Below are 13,397 nucleotides of genomic sequence, written 5' to 3'. Positions count from 1 at the left end.
CCAGCCGACCCTTTCTTTAAAAAATAATAAATAAAATTTTATTAAAAATAAGTACCAGGATTAATTCATTTTTAATATCTCCTCTAGATCACAACTGTGGATTGAATATAAAATATGGAACAAGTCTCTCTTTCAGATGTACAACAAATGTATATAAAAAATCATGGGAGAAGATGACCTCAGTTCTTGAAACTTATAAACATTTCAGCAATTTTGCTCTTGCAAAGAAATCCTTAATTCTGCGTTTTCAAACTTTAAGCAGAACTGACAGCCATTTGTGCTCTCTCTGTTTGAAGTAGTTCTTTTCTTTCGAGTCAAGAATCTTTTTCCAGGTTCGGCTGTTTCCTTAATGAAATTAATATTTCACACAGAATGGTTTCATGCAAAAGTGCTGGGACGTCTGGAGTCTGGATGTTGTTCCTGGAATGCTTCCACATAAGGAGAATTTTAGACAGGGAAGCCAGAATCCTACCCTATCCAGTGGTTCACGGTCTTTTCTGGCCTTACACTTGGTTTGGGCAATCCTCAGAATGTGTGTGTGCACGTGTGCACATGCATACACACACACCTTTGATTCTTCAGCCTCCTTCCTCCAGTCATTTAAGTAGGAGCTGATAAAAGAAAGCCTTCAGAGTTCACAGTATTGCCTTAGTGGTGTTTTTTGTTGTTGTTGTTGTTGTTTTGTTTTGTTTTTTGAATGTTATAAGAATAAACACAATAGAGGAAAATTCCAGGCAAATGTGGCCATTGCCTTGTGTGACTGCCAGGACACTCATGTCCATCTGGTCCTGGGGCCTGTAGCCTTGCCTGCACCTCACAGTCCTAACAGAGCTGTTGACATCCGTGGAGCCCCAGAATTTCGCCAACTGCTACATGTATCTTTGGAGAGTGTATTTTCTGGAACATACTCAGAACATGAAGTTGTCGTTTCTACAGTTTTCCTCCCTAGGCCTTCTCAGTAACTGTTCTTGAATGTAGGCAAGAGCCTGGGATCGTGAAAAGCATTGAAACCTCAGTAACCCCAGGACAAATGGAGAACCAAAATCCCATGCACTGGTGGGTCCTAGGGAGAGGAGTAAAGGGGAGTCTAGGAGTCAGGGGGCCATGGGGCTGACCAGTGTGGAACAGCGATACGGCCTCACGACGTGGAAACCACAGATGAGTCTAGCTGCGATGCAGAGATGCTAAGGACAGGAATTTCAAAGGAGCTGAGATCATTGCAGGAGAGACAAATGTGAAAACTGCACTCTGGAGCTTCATTTCTGACTTCAAATCACGTGCTGCCACACAGCAGCTGTCATGTAACCTCTCTGTGCTTTTGTTTCCTCACTGGTAAAATGGAGATGGTAGAACCTCTTCATAGGGTGGTGTGAGTGTTTTAGTGCATTGGTGTATATTAAGTGCTTAGAACAATGTAGCATACTCCCGCCTCCCCCATGAAAGCTGTGCTCGCTAATCCAGGAGCACACTACTGTTCTTACTATCTTAATACCACTGCTGTTCTTGTTATCGTTATTGTTATGACTCTCAAAATTGCTATAATGCTATCCATAGGGACTGTAGAGTTATAATAGTGGCTACTAAATTTAAGCAGCATCCTTGCCTGGTGCTGTATCATTTTTGGACACCAGAGATACATTTTTTCCTGTCTATAGAGAGTGAAAAGGCACCACTCTGTCAGAATGACTACTTTCTACTTTTAAAATGTTTTTGATGATAACTCTTGATGGGTTTAGATAAACCCATCCTTCCAAAAGGCCTGAAGCACTCTCAGATGGCTCCGTTTTTTCAGCCCTTTACTGCTCTGGGATGTGGTGTACCCACTGTTGAGCTAATATTTTTGATCTTCAATTTGGAACCCGAATTATGCTCTACAGCAGTCACTGTAGGTGGATGTATAAAATTCCCATCAAAAGGTATTCAGACACTTCCAGGCTCCGTGGTATGCAGGAGATGGAGGCACATGTGGAAGGGTGCGCCTGCAGATTCCCGTCGCTCTGAGCTGCGAGGGGGTGGGGCAGGTGCGAGCCAACAGTGATGGGGCCTCACGCTGCTTGTCCACTCCTTAGATGACTATGCTCAGCTGTGTAACATCCCCGTGACGGGACGCCGGCAGCCATATGGACGGGACGCCTTGGTTGACTTCAGTGAACAGTATGCTCCAGAAGCCGATCCCTACTTCATCCAAGACCGTAAGCAAAATAACCTTGTTCCTTTGATGCTAAGTTGTGGTTGAAGATTAATCAGTGGTCCTCAAAATGTAATGGCAACTTATTAGCAATGCAGCATTTCTGTTCCCACCTCAGACCCGCTGGTCAGAAAGTCTAGGGTGGGACCCAGCCATCTTTGTTTCACAAGGGCAGTCCTTCTGCACGGGTGAGTGCAGAACCACTGCATCATTCATGAGCTGAGATCACACCACTGCACTCCAGCCTGGGCAACAGAGTGAGACCCTATCTCAAAACAAAACAAACAAAAAGAACCATTGCATCTGATGAATAGTCTTGCTGGTGGAGGTACTGTTATATTTATTTTTCTTAAGGTGTTGAGACAGAGTCTCACTCTGTCACCCAGGCTGGAGTGCAGTGGCACGATCTCAGCTCACTGCAACTTCCAACTCCCGGGTTCAAGCGATTCTCCTGCCTCAGCCTCCCAAGTAGCTGGGATTACAGGTGTGCATCACCACGCCCAGCTCATTTTTGTATTGTGAGTAGAGACTGGGTTTCACCATGTTGGTCAGGCTGGTCTTGAACTCCTGACCTTGTGATCCACCCGTTTCGGCCTCCCAAAGTGCTGGGATTATAGGCATGAGTCACCGTGCCCAGACTATCATTATATTTTCTATGACAAAATCATTTCTTTGCTCTTTAAGTGGTGGACTAGTTTGAGGGCCAAGGTTTCCACAAGAGCCCAGTTATATTGCAGCCTTTTTTTCCTACAGGGAAATGGCAAATGTTAACTGTACAAGTTGATCATTATTATACATGTTTTAGAGTAGGAGGTAAGAAAAGAATTGCCCTTTTGGTCAGAAATGACTTTTTAAAATACATTGGTGAGGGGATTTATAGAGTAAGAAATAATGTGTGCCAACTTTTCCTGGATTAGTGAGCACAGCTTTCATGGGGGAGGTGGAAGTGTGTATCTGCAAATTGTGATCCCCTTTAGAACGTCAGTGCTGTGTGAGGAAGCCTACAAACACACAAGCTCAAATCGGACTTTTCAAATGCAGACAATTTGAAGTCTGAAACGGCAGGAGGTCCACAATGAAATATTAGTATATAGTAGATAGTCTCACTTCAAGAACAAGAACAGGGAAACGCCCATTTCAGGAGCCTCATCCACAGCTCACAGAGGGACCATCCTCACATGTGTAGCTTCACCACAATTTTTTTTTTTTTTTTGAGCTAGGGTCTCACTCTGTTGCCCAGGCTGGAGTGCAGTGCCATGATCACAGCTCACTGCAGCTCTGCCTCCTGGGCTCAAGCGATCCTCCCACCTCCGTCTCCCGAGTAGCTGGGACTACAGGCATGTGCCACTATGCACGGCTAATTTTTGTATTTTTTCCGTAGGGATGGGGTTTTCACCATGTTGTCCAGGCTGGTCTCGAACTCCTGGACTCAAGCGATTCACCCGCCTCAGCCTCCCAAAGTGCTTACAGGCGTGAGCCACCATGCCTGGCCTGCACCACGTTTTAAAGATAGGTAATTGCTGCCGACCAAAGAGTTTGACTTAGGACTTTAGAGAAAAGTGCAATGGAGCTTTTCTCTGTCCTGGGCCCTGTCACCTGTGCATGAAGCATCCCAGCCAGGACCCAGTTCTGGGGCAGCAGCGTGAGATTTCTAGTTGAATTTAAGAGCTATTTCAGTTCTGCATCAAGAGCTTTTATTTTTTTTCCTTCCCTTCTCTTTCTCTTTTCCGTTTCTCTCCCTTCTTCATTCCCTGCTTGTCCTCCCTTCCCTTTTTTTTTTATTTTTTTTTTTGAAGGATGTAGTGTATTGATCATCTAGTAGAATTAAGAATGTTTTAAAATGTCCATGATAAGAACATTCTGTTAATCCAGCTAGGCTGATTAACACACACCTGTGTAGCTGCCACCCAGGTCAGGAGCAGTGCCAGCCTCCAGAAGGCCCCTGGCGCCCTTTTCCACCCCCCTCCCTAGGGTAACCACTGTCCTGACTCCTAACACCATAGACGAACAACACTCTTTCTTTTCATCCACAACACATAACCACGCAGCACTTTATGAAATGGACCAGAATGCACTCACAGCTACAAGGCTGTGCACTTAGGGTTTGATGCTTCTCTGTATATGTTATGGGTCGGTAAACGTTTACTTAAGGAAAAAGGAAGGGAGAATTTAAAAAGGAAGGGAGAATTATTAAGGTTGAAAGAAAGCCCAGCTTGCCCCATAAATCAGGAATACCAGGTTAAGTCTATATGCAACTCTGACAAATCTGTGGCTTACAGCTTTCCTCCCTAGACCTCCTCAATAACTCTGTTCTTAAATGTAAGCAAGAGCCTGGGATCATGGAAAGCATTGAAACCTCAGTAAGCTCAGGACAAATGGAGAACCAAAATCCCATGCACTGATGGGTCCTGGGGGGAGGACTCAGTCTATAAGTCAGAAGCCGCTATGGCATTATAGTTTGGATTCCAGGAATTTTCATGTTGAAATGTCTGGCTTATGTACCTTCTTTCTAATGCTGGCACTGCTTTAAAGCTCTTTTTTTAATTTACTACAAATGTTAAGAAATAAACATGTTGATGTCACATCAATTTCCTATTTAGCAACATAGGAAATTGAGATGCAGTTCCAAGACCTCCAGCTTGGACGATGTAATGGCCTTTACATTTCTTACAAGTTGCAGAGAAATATTTCCCCCTTCCCAGCCAGTTTTCTGACCTCCAGCAAGGGCTTTTGGGCCCTGCTGCAAAAATGATCGTGTTGGGTAGATAGTAACATAGATGGAGGCTGAGTGAGGTTTCTCATCACCTTTATGGTTCACCGTCTCTGTTACCTTTCGGGAGAGCAGTACTTCTAAAACTGGAATTTACTAGAGCAGAGAATAGGCAAACATTTTTTCTATAAAGGGCCAGGCAGTAATTTTTTTTTCTTTTTTGAGACCAAGTCTTCCTCTGTTGCATAGGCTGGAGAGCAATGGCACAATCTTGGCTCACTGCAACTTCCACCTCCTGGGTTCAACTGATTGTCCTACCTCAGCCTCTTGAGTAACCCTGGGATTTTAGGCATGCACCACCACGCCCGACTAATTTTTGTATTTTCAGTAGAGATGGAGTTTCACCATGTTGGCCAGGGTGGTCTTGAACTCCTAACCTTGTGATCCACCTGCCTCAGCCTCCCAAAGTGCTGAGATTACAGGTGTGAGCCACCACACCCGGCCCAGATGGTAAAATTTGTAGGCTTTGCAGGCCATGTGGGTTCTGCTGTAGGTATTCAACTCTGCTGTCGTTTCACAAAAGCAGCCCTTAGATAGCACAGCAGCAAATGGGCGTGACTATGTTTATTTACAAAAATAGGTAGCAGGTCAGATTTGGACCAGAGACTGTAGTGTCCTGACCTGTTTTGGAGTCCTGAAGAAGTATTTTGGGGAGCCTGCCTGATGTGTGGGAAGTTTCAAGTTTTACTTTTTATAATTTCTGTAATAATAAAAAATGTATTAGCTGTGAAGTAAAAATGATTTTGCTGTGATACATGGGATCTGAAGACATTGTCATAGATTAAATCTTTATTTTTTGTCAGTGTTTCTTAACTGGCTTTGAGTATGTGGTGTCACTTTTTTTTTTTTTTTTTTTTTTGAGAATAGGAGTCTCACTATATTGCCCAGGCTGGTCTTCACTTCATGGGCTCAGGAGATTCTCCTGCCTCAGCCTCCTGAGTAGCTGGGACTCTTTTTCTCCTTTAAAGTTTTAAAATGGGCCTGCCATGGATGTATTACTTGATTTTTTTAATGGTACAAATTTTTTTAACTTTTAGGTTCAGGGGTACATGTAAAGGTTTGTTACATAGGTAACATGTCATGGGGGTTTGTTGTACAGATTATTACATCACCCAGGTATGAAGCCCAGTACCCAATAGTTACCTTTTCTGCTCCTCTCCCTCCTCCAACCCTCCACTAGTATCTATTGTTTCCTTCTTTTTTTTTTTTTTTTTTTTTTTTTTTTGTGGTATTTGGTTACATGAGTAAGTTCTTTTTTTATTATTATTATATTATACTTTAAGTTTTAGGGTACATGTGCACAACGTACAGGTTTGTTACATATGTATACCTGTGCCATGTTGGTGTGCTGTACCCATTAACTCATCATTTACATTAGGCATTTCTCCTAATGCTATCCCTCCCCACTCCCCACACCCCACGACAGGCCCTGGTGTGTGATGTTCTCTGCCACGTGTCCAAGTGTTCTCATTGTTCAATTCCCACCTATGAGTGAGAACATGCGGTGTTTGGTTTTCTGTCCTTGCAATAGTTTGCTCAGAATGATGGTTTCCAGCTTCATCCATGTCCCTACAAAGGACATAAACTCATCCTTTTTTATGGCTGCATAGTATTCCATGGTATATATGTGCCACATTTTCTTAATCCAGTCTATCATTGATGGATATTTAGGTTGGTTCCAAGTATTTGCTATTGTGACTAGTGCCGCAATAAACACGTGTGTGCATGTGTCTTTATAGCAGCATGATTTGTACTTTGGGTACATACCCAGTAATAGGATGGCTGGGTCAAATGGTATTTCTAGTTCTAGATCCTTGAGGAATTGCCACACTGTGTTCCACAATGGTTGAACTAGTTTACAGTCCCACCAACAGTGTAAAATTGTTCCTATTTCTCCACATCCTCTCCAGCACCTGTTGTTTCCTGACTTTTTAATGATTGCCATTCAAACTGGTGTGAGATGGTATCTCATTGTGGTTTTGATTTGCATTTCTCTGATGGCCAGTGATGATAGCATTTTTTCATGTGTCTGTTGGCTGCATAAATGTCTTCTTTTGAGAAGTGTCTGCTCATATCCTTTGCCCACTTTTTGAGGGGGTTGTTTGATTTTTTCTTGTAAATTTGTCTAAGTTATTTGTAGATTCTGGATATTAGCCCTTTTGTCAGATTGTAAAATTGTAAATTTGGTAGATTGTAAAAATGTTCTCCCATTCTGTAGGTTGCCTGTTCACTCTGATGGTAGTTTCTTTTGCTGTGCAGAAGCTTTTTAGTTTAATTCGATCCCGTTTGTCAATTTTGGCTTTTGTTGCCATTGCTTTTGGTGTTTTAGTCATGAGGTCCTTGCCCATGCCTGTGTCCTGAATGGTATTGCCTAGTTTTTCTTCTAGAGTTTTTATGGTTCTAGGTCTAACATTTAAGTCTTTAATCCATCTTGAATTAATTTTCATACAAGGTGTAAGGAAGGGATCCAGTTCCAGCTTTCTACATATGGCTAGCCAGTTTTCCCAGCATCATTTATTCAGCATCATTTATTAAAGAGGGAATCCTTTCCCCATTTCTTGTTTTTGTCAGATTTGTCAAAGATCAGATGGTTGTAGATGTGTGGTATTATTTCTGAGTTCTGTTCCATTAGTCTGTATCTCTGTTTTGGTACCAGTACCATGCTGTTTTGGTTACTGTAGACTTGTAGTATAGTTTGAAGTCAGGTAGCATGATGCCTCCAGCTTTGTTCTTTTTGCTTAGGATTGTCTTGGCAATGGGGGCTCTTTTTTGGTTCCATATGAACTTTAAAGTAGTTTTTTCCAATTCTGTGAGGAAAGTCATTGTTGTTTCCCTCTTTGTATTTATAAGTTCTTATCATTTAGCTGCCACTTACAAGTGAGAGCATGTGGTATTTGATTTTCTGTTCCTGCTTTAATTTGCTAAGGATAATAACCTCCAACTCCATCCATGTTCCTGCAGAACACATTATCTCATTCTTTTTTATGGCTGCATAGTATTCCAGGGGTATATGTACCATATTTTCTTTTTTATCCCCCAAACTTATACCAAATCTCATTTAGTCTTTACAAGGTAGAAAAGTGTTCGTTCATTACAAAATACTTCCTACTGAGTGCATTGTGTTCAACATTGGGTCTGCCATTCTACATAGCATTGTTTCTCTATTTTTAAATGAGGAACCTGGTTTCAGCAAAATCAAGTGACTTGGCCAGGGTCACAGGCATGAGCAGGAGACCCAGTTCCTCTGATTCAAATCCCATGGTTCATTTCCACAAAATAAGCCTATAATTGAGTGGGGCTTTAGAGATCATAAAATTCAGTGCTTTTATTTCATAAGTGAGGAAAATAAGCTTTCTGCCCAAGTTTATAATGTACACATAGTGAAATGGGAATGGGAACTCACGTCCCCCAGTACCAGTGTATTGTTCTTACCCAAAGAGATAATTTAACATTCACTTATTGTATATTTTTAGATCATGTCTAAAACCCACTTTCTTCTCTGAAGGGCATGTTCTAAAGTTTCTTCTTCACCTCTCTCCTCTCAGGGCACCTAATCTTAGAATATAAGAGAAACTCTGACCAAATTTGTCTCCATGTTGACCCCAGGCACTTTAGTCATTGTTGAAACTTCTTTTTTGTTGTTGTTAAGAGAAGTAAGTCTTTATTTTTGTGTTTAGGAAAAAAAGAAAAAAAGAAAAAAAAAAAAAAAACTGGCTAAGTTGATTGCTCTTTGGTGACCAATGAGACCAAACTCCCTATCCTTGTCCAGTTCCTCCGAGTTAGACCTTATTGCCCTCCATAAGCAATGATATTTTGCTGCCCCCTGCGGTTCCACTGGAGAATTACTTCAAAGGCCAGATAGAAATTTCTAGCCATATTTTATTTTTTTGAAGCTACTTCGTGGTACTATTGGGAAGAGAGAGGAGATGAGAGGCCACATGACAGTGTGTTGGGTCACTGTGGATTTATGTTTAGAACTTTCCTCTGCAAAATGAGAACTAAACACTCTTGATGCCTAGCTAAATTGTTTTTATATCACAAAAACTCTAAAATCTAGCTCTGACTTGGTTTCAAGAGATCTAAACTATAAAAAGAGCCAAACAAGAGTTTCTTTGTTTCCTTAAAAAAAGACTTTTTGTTTTTTGTTTTTGTTTTTGTTTGTTTTTTTGACAGTCTCGCTCTGTTGCTCAGGCTGGACAGTGGCTGTGATCTCAGCACACTGCAACCTCCACCTCTCAGGCTCAAGCGATTCTTCTGCCTCAGCCTCCCGAGTAGCTGGGATTACAGGCATCCACCACCACGCCCAGCTAATTTTTTGTATTTTTAGTAGAGACAGGGTTTTACCATGTTGGCCACGCTGGTCTTGAACTCCTGGCCTCAGGTGATCCGTCCGCTTTAGCCTCCCAAAGGGCTGGGATTATAGGCACAAGCCCAGACTTTTGGTTTTCTAAACACAAGTATGATGTTCTTTCTCATTTATCAGGATGTTTTGAGGCCGTTTTACTGAGTTTGTCCTTTGATCCCCTGGGAGCCCTTTTGTAAGGCTCATTCCGTAGCCAGAGCAAACAAACACATGGCAAGGCCAGCCTGCTTCTCCCTGGTCTTACAAACTCCAGCTGAAAATGTATTGCCTCACACTCTTACGGACTTTCCTAGCAAATGCTTACTAGACTCCAATAGTGAATTCTGTCGGTTCTGTCCTGAGAATCTGACATTTGCCCTACTGGGAACTCAGGAAGTTTGGAACTTTGGATGAACACTTTTAATAATTAAGATCAAAAACAAAAACCATACTTGCTTTCTCATTTTATGTGATTTTAACATAGAACATCAGAATTCAAAATATGAGGCTACTCTGCACAAAATATATAAATTCTTTTATTTTTATGCTATTTTACACAGCTACGTTCAGCATTTCTATTGCTAACTTTAAGATGTCTGAAATATATGTGGACATATATATGTCTATTTAGGAAATGAACCATCATCTAAATATCGTTTAAAAAATGGTGTAGGACGTTGAAAAGGTCTAACTTAGCTTCTGCCCTTTCCTTTTCAGGTTTTCTAAATAGCTTTGAGGAGTTACAGGCTGAGGAATGCGGCATCCTCAATGGATGTGAAAATGGTCGCTGTGTGAGGGTCCAGGAAGGTTACACCTGTGATTGCTTTGATGGGTATCACTTGGATACAGCCAAGATGACCTGTGTCGGTAAGAATGACATGTGTTTTATGGGACATTAATTTTTTCCTGACACCCCCATGTCCATACCTCAGTCAGTAAAGAACATTTAAGATAGATTTGCTGAGTTTCAGTTTGGGAAGACGAGAAAAGTTCTGGGGATGTACATTAAGTACAGTATGAATATACTTAATGCCACTGTATACTTAAAAATGGTTAAAATGGTAAATATGCTCTGTATATTTTACCACAATTCTTTTTTTTTTTTGAGATGGAGTTTTCAGGCTGGAGTGCAATGGGGTGATCTTGACTCACTGCAACTTCTACCTCCCAGGTTCAAGCAATTCTCCTGCCTCAGCATCCTGAGTAGCTGGATTACAGGCTTGCGCCACCACACGTGACTAACTTTGTATTTTTAGTAGAGACGGGGTTTCACCATGTTGGTCAGGATGGTCTTGAACTTCTGACCTCAGGTGATCCGCCCGCCTTGGCCTCCCAAAGTGCTGGGATCACAGGTGTGAGCCACCTTACCCAGCCTACCACAATTCTTTTTAAAAAGAAAGAGTTGGTGTTTCATTTAGGACAATGAGGATTGAAAAAAAAAAAAAAAAGAATCCAAATAGTGGTAAATATTGGAGGAAAGGCCAGAATATCCCAGATAATCACTTTGACTCTTAAATTTAGCTTTTGATTTCAGCAAGTAATGATTTCCTTGAATACTTGACACTAGCATAAGGGAGTGTAGACATCTGCAAAAAGTACAACTTCCTAGTAACCATTTGAATGAAACTCCTCCCAAAGCTGTCATGTTGCCCCACCTCTTACATTGAAAAGAACAGGAAACATACGTTTAACCTTCTCTGTGTGACCTAGTGTTGTCTTTCAGAGCCTGTTTGCCACAAGTTTTTCTTTTATTTTTCATCCCCCTCTTTTTTTTTTTTTTTTTTTTTTTGAGACCGAGTCTCTCTCTGTCACCCAAGCTTGACTGCATTGACTGCAGTGGCCGGATCTCACCTCACTGCAAGCTCTGCCTCCTGGGTTTACGCCATTCTCCTGCCTCATCCTCCAGAGTAGCTGGGACTACAGGCGCCCGCCACCTCGCCCGGCTAGTTTTCTGCATTTTTTAGTAGAGACGGGGTTTCACCGTGTTAGCCAGGATGGTCTGGATCTCCTGACCTCGTGATCCGCCCACCTTGGCCTCCCAAAATGCTGGGATTACAGGCGTGAGCCACTGCGCCTGGCCTCATCTCCCTGTTGAAGCAGTCCTTTTGCCCCCTTTGCTTTTGTGAGTTTTAATCCACGGTGTGTCTTTAAAATAGGTAACCTTCGTTCTTAACAGATGTTTCAAGTGAGTGAGAGCCTAAATGGATCTCATGTAGAAAGAGGTCTGCGAATGTTACGGAAGGCTTTAGAGGGGCTGTATGGAGAGGTCTCTGCTTAGGTATCTGGTTCCTCTTGACAAATCTAGCAGTTCCTCCACACCTGTAGGAAGGAATTTGGAAGGAATATAATTCCTCTAACTTTCTTGAGGTTCTACTAGAAAATGTCAAGCTCACAAAATGCTCATGCTGTGCTAGATAACAGGGAAAGAAGTTCTAGGACCTCCCTGATAATCTACCTCTTTAAGATCTAAAAAGTCCCCTTTATCTTGTCTGTGGTTGAAGCAAGGTGGAGATAGCTTGCTTACTTGGGGTGGTCGGGGGAAGGGCAGCGTTTAGGCTGCCTCGATGCCTCAGGTAAGCCTCAAGTAGGTTATGTGTCCTCACAGAGCAATATCAAAGATTGTTTACCTGCATCGTTTGACTTATTGCAGATGTAAATGAATGCGATGAGTTGAACAACCGGATGTCTCTCTGCAAGAATGCCAAGTGCATTAACACCGAAGGTTCCTACAAGTGTTTGTGTCTGCCAGGCTATGTACCTTCTGACAAGCCGAACTACTGCACTCCGTTGAATACCGCCTTGAATTTAGAGAAAGACAGTGACCTGGAGTGAAACGGAATCTACATAACCTAAGCCCATATACTCTGCACTGTGTAAAGGAAAAGGGAGAAATGTGTTATACTTGAGACATTGCACCTAACCCGGAAGGCTGGAAATACAGAAACAGCATGGAGTTGCAAGTCCTCTGAAGACAATGAGAGGACTTAGGATGAGCCCAACAGGTGTGGCAGACCAAATGGACATTTCTCTGAAAAACCAGTATATATAGTCTGTTCATATGTAAAATTCAGTGGAAGAGAGGTGGAACAGTGCTGTTATTTTAAACAGAAGGTTGTATTATTATGTTGTTTTGTTTTTTTACTATTGCTTGATTAAATTTGGCATTTAAATAGTGGTGGAAATATTTTATATAATTTTCATTTTTTGGTTGTGCAGTTCCTTGGCTACTGTTTTTCTTTTCCTTCAGTTTTTTTAAACTCTCAAATGAAAAAGTCTTCGATAAAATATTGTTAAGCTCTATTATAAATATTGTTACACAGGGTTATGCAATTCCTGGCCTGGAGCATTTTTGAAATTCAAATTGTTTGTCCTGTGGAGCAGGAAGTGATTTTGTTTCAAAACTTTTATACACATTTGGAGAAAAGTACTTTATATTTTCAGTGTTTTGTTCGATGTTAATGTCCATTCTTAGCCAAGCTGCTAGCAGGTGTCAATTGGATCCCTTTCCTTCACTGAAATGGAAGAGTTTATAAGCTTACGTTAGTATTGTAATATGTAAAGTAAGCCCAACAAAAATTTTTTAAAATTTGATGATCCCCAATATATCTACCATTGTATGTTAAAGTGAAATAAATCACCATTTTTGTAGAAAAAATTCTACCTGAGAGTAATTGTCAATGAGTACACGTGTATAAGTTGTATCCCACTCTCCCCACTTTTATTTTTACCAGTGGTCTTCTGTTAACGTAGAGTCTTTTACAAGTTAAACATTAAATGTGTTAGATCTTGTTAGGGGCTAAGTAGTTTCCCCTAACATTCATATGTTGGAATTTTAACCTCTAATACTTCAGAAAGTGACTAGATTTGGAGATCGGATCTCTAATGAGGTAATTAAGGATAATGAGGTCATTGGTGTGGCCCTAATCCAATAGGACTGCTGTCCTTGTGTCACCCATAGAAGGGATCTGAGTTACCAGTGGCGAATCTGTACAGGTCTGCAGCAACCTCAATTCTTGCCTTCTCAGAAGAAAGAATTTGAGGGGCATAAGGCAGAAAAAGAGATCAGGCAAGTTTCAGAGCAGAAATGGAAGTTTATT

The 13,397-nt window shown here is 41.5% G+C and overlaps 1 protein-coding gene across 14 annotated transcripts in view; it reads left to right on the top strand.

Moving 5' to 3' along the window:
• Positions 1 to 12,955, top strand: part of LTBP1 (latent transforming growth factor beta binding protein 1) — a 446,965-nt gene extending 434,010 nt beyond the window's left edge. For all 14 annotated transcript variants that reach the window (XM_050754120.1, XM_050754119.1, XM_050754124.1 and 11 more), the window contains 3 exons: positions 2,070 to 2,192; positions 10,018 to 10,167; positions 11,951 to 12,955. In XM_050754120.1, the coding sequence (XP_050610077.1) occupies positions 2,070 to 2,192; positions 10,018 to 10,167; positions 11,951 to 12,132 (455 nt within the window). In that variant the 3' untranslated portion in view covers positions 12,133 to 12,955. The remainder of the gene's footprint in view (positions 1 to 2,069; positions 2,193 to 10,017; positions 10,168 to 11,950) is intronic.
• The last annotated feature ends 442 nt before the right edge of the window (positions 12,956 to 13,397 follow it).

This window comes from Macaca thibetana, chromosome 13 (genome assembly GCF_024542745.1).
Source record: "Macaca thibetana thibetana isolate TM-01 chromosome 13, ASM2454274v1, whole genome shotgun sequence".
NCBI lineage: Eukaryota > Metazoa > Chordata > Mammalia > Primates > Cercopithecidae > Macaca > Macaca thibetana.
The sequence above is the reverse complement of the archived record's forward strand: the minus strand, read 5'-3'. Positions and strand labels throughout refer to the sequence as shown.